Consider the following 12,121-nt stretch of genomic DNA (forward strand, 5'->3'; position numbering starts at 1 on the left):
CTCTCACACATAACACATACCTTTTTATAGCTCAATACTAGTAAAGCATGAGCTTCTAGAGCTCTTGGAGCTTCCGATGGTCGCCTTAGCAATCGCTCAAACGTGAAGAGTCGGAGCTGACCCGGTGGTTCGTGCAAAGTCACGTGCGTCGAATCACAGCTCATCTGATTGGCCAATTCGCTTGCCCGGATGGATCCGTCCTCCAACTTCGACCCAAATCAGCCCATCCTCACAAATCCCTCGACAACACCTCTTCCCAGCCCATCCCGAATCATCCTCAAAGCTTCGACCCCATCCGACCGACCGGCGAATTCTCAACCATCACAATGTTTTTGCAACGCTCCGCCATCGCCGCGGCCCGCCGCGCCGCCGTCTCCCCCGTCGTCGCTCGCACCTTCACCACCTCGTTTGTCCGCCGTACGCAATTTGCTTGCCCCGTCCAGCCAATGGCGATCGTCGTATGATGGCTGACTCTTGTTTTCCAAACAGGTGAGGCTTCCAAGCCTGCCACCCCCAAGGAGCAGGCCGCTGCCCTCGCCGGCTCTGCCGACAAGAAGGTCGGCGCCTACAAGACTCTGAAGGGTACGTCTCGACAATTCCGCCATCGACAGCTTCAACCCGCGTCATACATAACCTCGGTCGACACCCCATCGTGACGGAACGCCCGCTAACAAGAATCCTTCCACAGAGGTCCGTGGCGAGGACGACCTCTTCGGTCCCGGTGCCCAGCCCGGTACCGTCCCTACCGATCTCGAGCAAGCCACCGGTCTGGAGCGTCTGGAGATTCTCGGTAAGATGGAGGGTGTCGATATCTTCGATATGCGCCCTCTCGATGCCACCCGCCTCGGCACCATGGCTGAGCCCATCGTCGTCCGATCCGCCGGTGAGGAGCAGTTCGCTGGTTGCACCGGTTTCCCCGCCGACTCTCACAACGTTCACTGGCTCGGCGTAAGTCTCGACACAGAATCCCGGACGGATGGAAGTGAATTGCTGACATTGGAACTCTGGTAGCTCACCCGCGAGCGCCCCATTGAGCGATGCCCCGAGTGCGGCAGCGTCTACAAGATGGACTACGTCGGCCCCGAGGATGACCACCACCACCACCACCCTCCCGAGTTCGAGGAGCCCAAGACCTTTGCCGATTACATCAAGCCCGAGTACCGATACCGATAAATGCATTGCGCCGAGTGCCATTGAAGGAATGGGGCTGTTGTATCAGTGAAAACTAGATGGATGTGGATAGTGCCCTGGGGAGAGGTGTTGTTTTGTGTAGATTAGGGTGCTTATTCCCTGTGTCAATTTACTAGCTTCCAGAAGTTGATGTTGACAGTAATTGGACTGCGTGTATTGTGAGGTTTCAGCCATGGCTTGATAAAAGCAATGCTCGAGGTTCTAAACGCGTATCTTGGAGGTAGGTGATGTCATTTAGCACGATATGACATGTTTCCAAGACCCTACCCGAGGTGAAGTCAATGCCAGCCCTACCACGTCAATTCATCCGAACGCTGCCTCAACTGACTCTAGCTCACTCGGTTTGCTCTTTTCAGATTTCAATGTGAACTCGGTCAAGATGACAGCAGTCTTCGGGAGAGTATTGGTTCCATGGACACATCGTATCCAGAACACTGATCGGCATGATGACCTTTCATCGTCGGTTTCCTCAAGGTCATGGTGGTGTGATGGCATAGCCTCCCCGGCGGCCGCGAATGGGTCAAAAAACGTCGGCTGGGGTTCATCCTTGGCTGCGCCTCCGTGTTGATGTAAAAAGTCGTATTGGTTCCCACGTCCGAAATCCTCATCCTTCGTCCTCATCAAAACTCAGCTTGATCTTTTTGGCCTTCTTCTTGGGTTTCCGGTTCTTGACAGCCTCCTTGTCAGCGTCTCCCTTCTTGTCCTTTTTGCCATCGGTCTCCTTGTCAGCTGGTTCTTCAGCAGCTTCACCGATGACCTTGCCGACTTTGCGTTTTCTGCCTCCAATGGCTGCTTTGCTCTCTGTTTCCTTTGCCGGTTCCTTTTCTGTTGAGGGATCCAGTGGGTGATCCGCCGGCTCCTTGACTATCCCGTCCTTGTCAACCTCCAAATTCACCACGTTCCCATCCTCATCCACGACAAGAGGTACATCTTCAGCCTCTTCGCTACTTGACCGCTTCTTAGCTGACCTTCGTTGCGCAGCGAGGAGAGGATCAGGGCCAGTCGCGCCGGCAGCTTGAGCACGGAGGGCAGCGAGAAATGGCGGTGCCGAGTTGTCGTAAGAGAGGTTCTTGGATGTTATTTTGGGAGGCATTTTTGTTGTTGTCAGGTCAGACCAAATCAGAGGCCGACACAAAACGAATCGAGAAGCGCCTCAACCAGCCAAGGTCAGATTTCCCCAGATTTTTTGTTTCTGATGCAAGCTGTGGTGCTGGTTGGACAGGATGCGATGCGAGCGAGGTCAGCTGTCAGCAAGGCGGCTCTTTGTCAGCTCCTGTGATACCAAGATCTGATTATAGCCGCAGCCGCAGTCGGCGCGCTCCACGCTTTCAAGATCCACGACCGCGCGTGCATGTGACGGCTTCTATCCGCTCCGCTCCAAGCAAGTTGCTGGCCAGAAAAAAACTTGGACGTCTGTCCAATTCCGCCCTAGACTGTTATCAGCGATAGGCTTGCATGAGACACGTGGGGCAGCGCTAGCCACAGACAGGCAAGGAGGCTTCTCGTCTGGCTAACGAGGAAGAAAAAAAAAGGGAGATTGGATTCGATTCTCCTGCTGTGAGAACCTAATCACAACTTCCTTCTCCTTGCAAGGGGACAGAGACCAGCGCAATTCCAGCTTTGCCGGGGTCACGCAGGGGAGTCCCGGACCGGAAGATACCAATTTTCCGCCTTTTTAGGTAAACCTGCGGCCTCTGATTGGACCCGGGCCTCTGTCCTGCAGGCGGTCTATTGGCCCACGGACTCCCCGTTCCCCCCTGCAGGTTCCAGGGATCTCAGTAATGTGGCTTCCAGGTTTGGGTCTGGCAGTGGATGGCAAAGTTAGCATCATGTTGCCGCTGTGGCCTCTGCACACATCATATCACCACCACCACTACCTCTAACAAGCATCAAGCATTCATTGCCTTGGCGCATCGCGGGTCCTCTTCCGAACTTCCTCCCACTTCCCACACTCTTTTCTCCATCCCTTTTCTTGTTTCCCACCCTTCCGTTTGACTCTCCCGCATTGCCTCCCGTAGGCCAAGACCACCACCCCCTTAGGTCCGTCCGTCGGAGTCGTCGACTGTCCCGTCCTCATATCCATCCATCGCCGATTCTCCTGTGCTTGGGCGAGTCGCCAAGGGTCGCCCCACCGCCGCGTCAGTGACTTACTCAGGGTCGAGGTGTGGAAATCTTGGTTCAGGGAACGTGGTCCCTGTCGCTCGTTAACTTATTCATTCCATCCATCACCGGCCAGCATCACGCATACATCTGTTGAGGTTCCGTTCCGTTGCCTGTACGAGGTCCCCACGAACCCGTGTGTCTCAATCAATTTTTTCTTGTTGCGCATTTCGACGAAGAGCTACGACCGACGACGACGAACGATTTACTACCCTCTTTGCGATATCTACAACTTCGAACTTCTTTAATCTCCCCCTTGGACGCATCCGAACTTTCCAGTCTCCCTGCTCCTTCGCCGGCTGTCGCAGGCGCCACGACACGGCGCAATTCATGTCCTCCCGACCTCAACTGCTTTCAATCTCAGAACCTGCCGCCGTGGTAGGCCCATTCTCGCCATGGACCTGATTCGAAGGGCCACAAAGGTGGCTCCCAGCAAACCTCCGCTACAGCTTCCCCTCGATGAGAAGAGGGGCTCTAAACACAAGACCCTCGACTCCCGTTTGGCCTTTTTTCGCCGGCCGCTGCGGTTAAGGGGGAACTCTACCATTTCTGTGCCTCTGGGCGTTGTAATTTTCTTTCCTATGCTTGTTTTAATCCTCATCTTTATTCTCTTCGTCAGTCATCCCAGCTCACCCGGGAGATTCCTGATACCAGGGGGTGCTGCCCCAGCTATGCGGTATGTCTGTCTGATCCCAAAACTCTAAATCATCCACAACTGACGTGTCGTCACGACAGCAAAATCAGCGAAAAGTACGACAAGGTGTTTCTCGAGGGCTGCGCTCAGCCCGACACCAGCCAGCCCCGAGCGAACGCTGCCTTTGTGATCCTCGCTCGAAACAAGGAGATCGACGGCGTTGTACAATCCATCAAGTCGGTCGAGAGGCACTTCAACAGATGGTATCACTATCCATACGTTTTCCTCAACGATGGCGACTTTGACGACAATTTCAAGGAGGCCGTTAGAAATTATACTTCAGGGGAGGTCGAGTTCGGCAAGGTCGGACCAGACATGTGGGGGTTCCCTGACTGGCTGGACCCCAAGGTTGCGACAGAAGGCATTGCCAAGCAAGGCGACGCAGCCGTCATGTACGGAGGTCTTGAGAGCTACCACAAGATGTGCAGATTCTACTCTGGGTATGTCAAGATGGAATGGTCATGGGGTTTCACTAACACGGATAAAGCTTCTTCTTTAACCACCCTCTATTGCTCAAGTACGAGTGGTATTGGCGTGTTGAGCCAGAGATCAGTTACTTTTGCGACATCACATAGTTCGTCGCCTTCTTTCCGATCTACTACTTTGCAATTACTAACTTGGAACAGCGATCCTTTCCTCAAAATGATCGAAAACAACAAGACCTACGGCTTCACCATTGCCGTCAAGGAACTCCGCGAGACCGTCCCCAACATCTTCCGATATGCCTCCGCCTACAAGCGATTGAACAATCTTAAGTCCAAGGGTCTATGGGAAATGTTTGTTGAGCCACCGGATGAGGATGAGGACGCTCCTCAGGACAGCGATACTCCAGTAGCAGACAAGAGCTTGTGGGAATCGTTTACCAAAAAGAAGGAGCCCTTCGTGGATCCCGAGTCAATGGAGGGGGAGAAGTACAACATGTGCCACTTCTGGTCCAATTTTGAGATTGCCAAGCTCAGCTGGTTCCGCAGCAAGGAGTATCAGGATTTCTTCCAAATGATGGACCGGAGTGGCGGTTTCTGGATGGAACGAGTACGTCTTGCTGTCTTCCATTTGAGATTCAACACTAATAACTTTACAGTGGGGCGATGCTCCTATCCATTCCCTTGCCGCTGGCGCATTGCTCGGTCCTCAAGATATCCACTACTTCCGAGACTTTGGATACCGACATACAACAATCCAGCACTGTCCTGCGAATGCGCCGGGTAAGCAGCTCGCGCGAGAACCTTATCTGGAGAAGACGACATTCCCCGAGCGAAAACGAATCGAGGAGGACGACTACTGGGAGCATTGGGATGACGTACAAGAAGGTGGTATTGGCTGCCGGTGCAGATGCGACACAGACGTTGTCGACGTGGAGGGCAAGGAAGGATCTTGTCTGGCTGAATGGGTCGACGTTGCGGGAGGTTGGGCTCATCCATATTGAGTAACCAACCGTTTAATGCCAGCAGCGAGCCGAGACCTTCCACCAGAACCTCCTCAATTAATGTGGAGGAGCCGGATACCAACAGACACCAACGCTCCGAAGAGCATGAGCGAGGTTGTTGGGCATAATAAGACGATAATCGCACAAGGTCAGGGCCAGGATAAAAAGAGGAGTGGCGTTTTGTTTTACGGCGATGGCCTAGACCTATTTTTTCGTCTTTTCGACCGCGGGTCTCGTTCAGGATAGTGGTCGAATTTGCACTACAGGATACGGCACACGCATTGCAGGAATCTTGTTACAGATGATGGTTGGGTGCCGTTATTGATCTGATAGATTTCGGGCTGCATTTTGGTACTCGGAAGCGAGGTGAAAGAGTACACTACATTGGGTGTTAATGATACATGGGACTGAGCGATCACTCAATCCTGCAAATAACGGCCGTTTGGAAGCAGTGCTTTACTTAATACTTGTGTTGATGGCTCTTGTTCCCTCACTCGTCGCTACCTCATTTTATAGATCACGACGTCAAGAAACATGGGATGACATGCATGGGCCATTCCCGATAATGCCTGCAAGCCCCAAGCCTCATGGGAACTACCGAACCGAAACTACGGTACCGTCCTTGCGGCTGAGAGCAGAAGACAAAGGAAGCCTTGTCATTGGCGTTGGTGTAGGCAGATTTGCCAGGGCTGATGGTGGCGTTGGAGGCCCTCAAGCTAACAAGCACCGCCTCTCAATACTTGTGATCAGTTCTGACCCACACAAAGAGGGAGGGTTGTCTAACAAGTCGAGTCCTATATAAGAGTCCTAGTTGCTGACACCTCTAGAGGACTTGTTTAAATCATTCAGCCCTTGTTTTGAACGTCAAGACTTTCATCTTATACTACAATCTATTATCCCTCTCATACACAATGGAGACTTTGAGTCGTGTTTCCGAGTATCTCTTCGGCCCTTCAATCCCAACCAGGGAACCATGTGGCCGAACAGTGCAGATCATGTCAGATCTACATCTCGAGCTAAACCGGCAATACTCGACATTTGACTTTCCCGTCAAGGCGCCCCTGCTCGTCCTTGGTGGTGACATTGGCCGTCTGGTCGACTACGACATGTTTCTCCCCTTTCTCGCACGCCAAACCGCACGCTTTGAAAAGGTCTTTCTTGTCCTCGGAAACCATGAGTTTTATGAGATGAGTTATGAGGATGGTGTGGAAAAGGCAAAGGAGTTGGAGAAGGAGGAGGTTCTTGAGGGAAAGCTTGTGATACTGGATAGGAAGCGATGGGATGACCCTGATTCGAAGTTGACTATTGTCGGTGCAACACTCTGGTCAAATATCCATCCCTCAGCAGCGGAAATCATCACACTCCGAGTTTCAGACTACAAGCTCATCTCTGGCTGGTCGGTCGCCAAGCACAACGAGTGCCATGCCAAGGACCTCGAGTACCTCACAACCACCGTCGCCGAACTCAACGAGCTCCCTCCAGAGTCTCAGCGCAACGTTCTTGTAGTGACGCATCACGCACCCTGCGTACGAGGCGCGTCGCGGCCGGAACACGTCAAGGTTCCATACAAGACAGCTTTCTCGACAGATGTGCTTCAGGCTAGGGAGTTTATGCGCGGGGTGGCGATGTGGATGTTTGGGCACACACATTTTACAACTGAGTTTCAGAGGGGAGGTATCAAGGTCGTTGCAAACCAGAGAGGGTATGTTCTGGGCTATAAGGGCCCGACGTTGGAGGACACAAGAGGATTTGATGATGGGAGGGTTGTAGAGTTGTGATCATGCAGGATGGAGTTTGGACTTACATGATAAGGGTCATTTGGGTAGCGACTGGGTTTTTTCGTCTTATATTTCCCCTAATCGACGATACATTACTTGATGTTCTTAATCTTTCCAAGCTAATGATCAAATACCTTATGTCCTCACATCCATACTATCGTGGAACCAATGTCTTCTGTAAGTGGGCACGAACTAACTGCGCTTCTGATGGGTTCCAAGCAGCATCACCTAAGAGTCAATCATGTAGCGCAAGGACAGGGAAATTTTATATCAAAATATTACTTCTTGGAAGAGTTGCCTCCAAACCAGATCGCTCTATTCTCAACCAACTTTTCTAGATCTAGCGGTTGGGATCCAGATTGTTTCAGTTCTCAATGCTGTCAACGCCAAGAAAAGCACAACACTAAGGAAGTTGAAAACATATAATTCAGTTGCCAATTTCTTCTCTAAATATGTTATCTTTTTCATTCAAGCTTTCGCTGTTGTGAGCAAACACTGTAATATGCGTGCCATTGTGCTCCCACAACACCGTTGTGGCCTGAGGCATCCGCAAACCCCAGACTGATGTCCCGCTAACGCTCTCCAAAAAATTGGATGCCGACGTCTTAAGAGCGCCAGCATCAACCTCGAAAGCTACGGCCACGGCGCCCTTCCCTCCCGACGATGCCTCCTCGAATCTCTCCCCTCAGCACATCGCTGTGCTGCAGGGCAACCGCCAATGCTCCCGTGTCGTCGCTGACCGCGTACCTCGCCGGCCTCTCCCTCCAGACCCGCAACGCTTCCATCCTCAGCAGCCTCGCCAACAACCCTGGCGCCATTCACAACAAGAAGAGAGTCGGTCGCGGTCCCTCTTCCGGACACGGGAAGACGTCTGGTCGTGGTCACAAGGGTCAGAAGCAGCATGGAAAGGTCAAGCCTTGGTTCCAGGGTGGTCAGACACCTCTGATCGTCAAGCACGGTCGAAAGGGTTTCAGCAACTTGTGAGGATGCCCACGTTATCTGCAATCGAGAGATGCAAGGAATTGGAAGAAATAAGATCAATTGGCTAACACGCAGGCAGCCGAGCCCCTCAGATGTCCGAAGTGAACCTCGACCAGATCCAGGCTTGGATTGACCAGGGACGACTCGACCCCACGAAGCAGATCACCCCCAAGGAATTGATCGAGTGCGGAATTGTCGGCACCCTCAAGGATGGCATCAAGGTGCTGGCTCGTGGCGGAGATAGCCTCAAGCAGCCCATTGATGTAATGGTCTCCCGCGCCTCGGCCAGTGCCATTGCCGCGATCGAGGGCGCCGGTGGCAAGATCCTGACCCGTTACTACACCAAGCTCGCCATGAAGCGACTTCTAACAGGCGAGTCGGTCAACACAGACAAGCCTCTGCCTCAGGGCAAGGAGCACGTCGACTCTGTGGTGGCCGCAGCCCGCGAATCCCCCTTCAGATACCGGTTACCCGACCCTACCAGCCGTGAGGACATCGAGTACTACCGTGATCCCGCACACCGAGGATACCTGAGCCACCAGCTGGCGCCAGGCGAGTCGCCCAGTTTGTACTTTAGGGTACCAGGAGTGCACAAGATCAAGAGCCAGGTCAAGAAGGAGGCCAAGGTCACCGAGGAGACGCTGTTCTAAGTGCGGGGGACAAGCATGTCGGAGAAGTGTATTATACCGACCCAAGCATGATGATGACTTGGATGTGATAACAAGCAATGTACAATCAATTGAACCTTTTCAATTCATCTCTAGTAGCAGTCCAATGCAATGAGTGATCCATGATATCAGCCACAGGTTGACAGGTGTGGCGTTGGGTGCCTGCCTGTTTCGGCGGGTTCAGGTTCCCGTCCAGATGCCCTGTGCATGTAGGTACGTACCCGTGATGCTCCACAGGAGCTCTGCCTCAAGTTGATGTCGCAGCATCCAAGTCTTCTCCACTCTGGAATGACTTCACCAACCTCCCCGGTTGCCTCTCAATTCGCGTCCGTCTTGTCATTTTAGTCGCTGTATAGTCTACTGGTGGTTCCACATCACCTGCAGTTGCTTTTTATCTGTTTTGCGGCCGATTCTCTCCCAATAGAGCCGTGGTCGTCTTGTAACATTCACCCGCGGCTTCGATTACGCCTCGCTTCCGAACGACGGGATCTACAACGCTCTACGAGTATCGCTACAGTACGGATCGACATCGACGAGCCTGATACGCGTCGCGGAACAAAGACGAAAGACTTACACAGGCGACACCATCCAAAGTCACGATGTCCTTGTTTGGAACGTCGCCGACTGACGACAACCCTGCATTGGGCTCGTCCAGTGGCCCGACTCGTGGCGGCAGCGCCGGTCTCTTCGATGACGACGTCCCATCAAGGCCATCCTCCAACAGCCTCTTTGCCGACGACGATGGCCCTCACGGTTCGCCTTGGGGTATGCCCTCGCCGCGCAAGCCGCAGAGCCGTGCCGACCTGATCCGTCACCTCCTCCCCGCGAGCGATGTGCCCGACACCTATATCGAGACCTTTGACACGGTGCTGCGCGAAGATGGTAACAACGGCCGGGTCACAGCTGGAGGCATCGCAAAGCTCTTTGCCACAGCGAGACTCGGTGCTGATGCCCAAGCTCGCATCATGTCCCTCGTGGCTCCCGGTGGGGGGGATGTGACGCTGGATCGAAACGAGTTTAATGTGTTGTTGGCGCTGGTAGGCTTGGCACAGGAGGGCGAGGTCATCAGCCTTGATGGTGTTGATGAACGACGACGACGTGAGTACTTCTTCTATACATGTTTATGCTTGTTTTCCGGCAGCACAATGTCATTTTCAGACACAAACAAGCCGCCGAGGCCTAGGCGATTCGCTCTCTTATCGTCCGGACCATGTCATATCACATCAGTGCTTGCATGTCCCCCGGTTGGTGGAGACACTACCTGTCCAGCTAATAACTCATTTCATCACAGACCTCCCACAACCCAAGCTTGCCGGCCTTACTGCAGAGCCCGTCCTGCCTCCAGTTGCTGAACTTTCTGCGAAACCTCCCCAAACACCTCCGAAAGATACACCGGTTCAGCATACGGCTACGCCACCTGTACAGGTACAGCAACAACCCAAGCAGTTCCGACCAGCTATGGACGACCCCGAAGACGACCCGTGGGGCAGCCCGGACATGCACAAGACCCATCATCACGGACCTCCCAAGTCCAACGGCGCCCAGAGCCACAACACAAATGGCCATACAGGCTTTGGCGAGACACCTCCGACAGCGGAAATCACTGCTCCGGCTATCGCGCACATCGCTGAGCCCCCTGCCGCGCCTCCAAATGGCGGAAGACAAAATAGCAGCAACTCGGTGGCGACGCCTAGCGGCTGGGGATATTTCGATGGACACAATACCGGTGTAGGCGGCTTTGGTGAATCCCCAGCTGGACCTGTTCAAAATCCTTTTGGCACCGCGCCCGATCCTACGCCCAGTACGCAAGGTCCTCCAGGCCTTCCGCATCATATGAGCAGCGGCAGGACCGGTCACAGCTTGGAAGAGAATGTCGTCGTTGTTCTCATGCCAGAGAAGGAGGGCGTATTCATGTTCCAACATCACAACTACGAAGTCTCTAGTCTGCGACGCGGCAGCAAGGTCATTCGCCGATATAGTGACTTTGTCTGGTTGTTGGATTGCCTACACAAGAGGTACCCTTTCCGGGTACTGCCTCTTCTACCGCCCAAGCGGGTGGGTGTAAACGGAAGTCATCTCTCAAATGACGGCGCCTTTATTGAGAAGCGAAGAAGGGGTCTAGCGAGATTCTTGAACGCTCTGGTCAGACATCCCATCTTGAGCCAGGAGCAACTCGTCGTCATGTTCTTGACGGTCCCTACAGTAAGTTGACAAAGCCTTGACGTGTCTAGCTTTCTGCTGAAGCTAATATAAGGATCAGGAGTTGTCTGTCTGGCGAAAGCAAGCTACCATCTCCGTTCAGGACGAGTTTACCGACCGCGCACTGCCTCCGGGTCTAGAGGATTCGTTGCCACCCACGCTAGAGGAGTTGTTTGTGCGAACTCGGGCTGGCGTCAAGAGGTCGGCGGAGCTTTACATCAATGTGTGCAACATTATGGATCGCCTCGTCAAGAGGGCCGAGGGCGTGGCTGCTGACCACGCTCGAATCGCCTTGTCCCTGGCATCTCTCACCGAGGTATCAGGGGATACGTACGCAACTGATACCAACGAAGTACCTCTCCTCAATGACGGGCTGGTCGCCATGAGCAAGCATCTACGGACGTGCCAGGCGCTGATGGAGGACGAAAGCCGAGGCTGGGACGAAGGTGTGCTGGAGGACCTGAAGCGCCAGAGAGACGCCCTTGTGAGCGTGCGTGAGTTGTTTGACCGACGGGAACGACTGGACAAGGACAACATTCCCTACCTAGAGAGGAGAATTCAGACCAACGAAGCCAAACTCACCAACTTGAGGTCGAAGCCGGAGGGTACGGTCAAGGCGGGCGAAATCGACCGGATAGCAGAGAACATTATCAAGGCAAGTTTGGTGATTGTCCCTCTGCTACCACCACTAACACGATTATAGGACAAGGAGTCTATTGTTCAACAACATAACCGGTCCATCTTTGTCAAGGAGTGTCTTCGCGACGAGCTCCTCACGTTCCAGTCAACGCAGTACCACGTCAGTCGATGGAACCAGGATTGGGCGGGCGAGCGAGTTAAGTATGCCGAGATGCTCGCCGACAACTGGCGGAGGTTACTGGATGAGCTTGAGGGCATGCCGCTGGGTGACTAGAGTCCGTCAGAGAGCCATCGGGTCTCACAGATATTTGGGGATGTTAGAAGTCGAGATGCAGAATCGCATTGGAGAGAGATAGCATGGTAATGGGTGAACCTGTCGGGTGGA

General features: G+C 53.5%; 6 protein-coding genes across 6 annotated transcripts; 5 read left to right on the forward strand and 1 right to left on the reverse strand.

Annotated features, from left to right (window-relative positions):
* Positions 1-29: 29 nt before the first annotated feature.
* NECHADRAFT_70219 (uncharacterized protein) lies at positions 30-1,352 on the forward strand. The gene is made up of 4 exons (XM_003044727.1): positions 30-417; positions 490-582; positions 689-948; positions 1,012-1,352. The coding sequence occupies exons 1-4, from the start codon at positions 327-329 to the stop codon at positions 1,171-1,173; spliced, it is 606 nt and encodes a 201-aa protein (XP_003044773.1). The 5' UTR covers positions 30-326; the 3' UTR covers positions 1,174-1,352.
* A 443-nt stretch (positions 1,353-1,795) lies between these two features.
* NECHADRAFT_81680 (uncharacterized protein) lies at positions 1,796-2,284 on the reverse strand (the record flags this gene model as incomplete). Its single annotated transcript, XM_003045135.1, has 1 exon — positions 1,796-2,284. One exon carries the CDS (start codon positions 2,282-2,284, stop codon positions 1,796-1,798), a length of 489 nt encoding a protein of 162 aa, XP_003045181.1.
* A 1,338-nt stretch (positions 2,285-3,622) lies between these two features.
* On the forward strand, positions 3,623-5,952 carry NECHADRAFT_61967 (glycosyltransferase family 15). Its single transcript, XM_003044728.1, has 5 exons — positions 3,623-4,027; positions 4,087-4,485; positions 4,533-4,619; positions 4,672-5,077; positions 5,127-5,952. Exons 1-5 carry the CDS (start codon positions 3,747-3,749, stop codon positions 5,469-5,471), a joined length of 1,518 nt encoding a protein of 505 aa, XP_003044774.1. The 5' UTR covers positions 3,623-3,746; the 3' UTR covers positions 5,472-5,952.
* A 430-nt stretch (positions 5,953-6,382) lies between these two features.
* NECHADRAFT_94429 (uncharacterized protein) lies at positions 6,383-7,241 on the forward strand (the record flags this gene model as incomplete). The annotated part of the gene is made up of 2 exons (XM_003044729.1): positions 6,383-7,077; positions 7,133-7,241. 2 exons carry the CDS (start codon positions 6,383-6,385, stop codon positions 7,239-7,241), a joined length of 804 nt encoding a protein of 267 aa, XP_003044775.1.
* Positions 7,242-7,905: 664 nt separating this feature from the next.
* On the forward strand, positions 7,906-8,986 carry NECHADRAFT_61969 (mitochondrial 54S ribosomal protein YmL10/YmL18). The gene is made up of 2 exons (XM_003044730.1): positions 7,906-8,229; positions 8,310-8,986. The coding sequence occupies exons 1-2, from the start codon at positions 7,913-7,915 to the stop codon at positions 8,878-8,880; spliced, it is 888 nt and encodes a 295-aa protein (XP_003044776.1). The 5' UTR covers positions 7,906-7,912; the 3' UTR covers positions 8,881-8,986.
* Positions 8,987-9,497: 511 nt separating this feature from the next.
* NECHADRAFT_70226 (uncharacterized protein) lies at positions 9,498-12,010 on the forward strand (the record flags this gene model as incomplete). The annotated part of the gene is made up of 4 exons (XM_003044731.1): positions 9,498-9,996; positions 10,190-11,100; positions 11,159-11,761; positions 11,801-12,010. 4 exons carry the CDS (start codon positions 9,498-9,500, stop codon positions 12,008-12,010), a joined length of 2,223 nt encoding a protein of 740 aa, XP_003044777.1.
* Positions 12,011-12,121: the final 111 nt, after the last annotated feature.

Source organism: Fusarium vanettenii (genome assembly GCF_000151355.1).
Source record: "Fusarium vanettenii 77-13-4 chromosome 6 genomic scaffold NECHAsca_20_chr6_4_0, whole genome shotgun sequence".
Taxonomy (NCBI): Eukaryota; Fungi; Ascomycota; class Sordariomycetes; order Hypocreales; family Nectriaceae; genus Fusarium; species Fusarium vanettenii.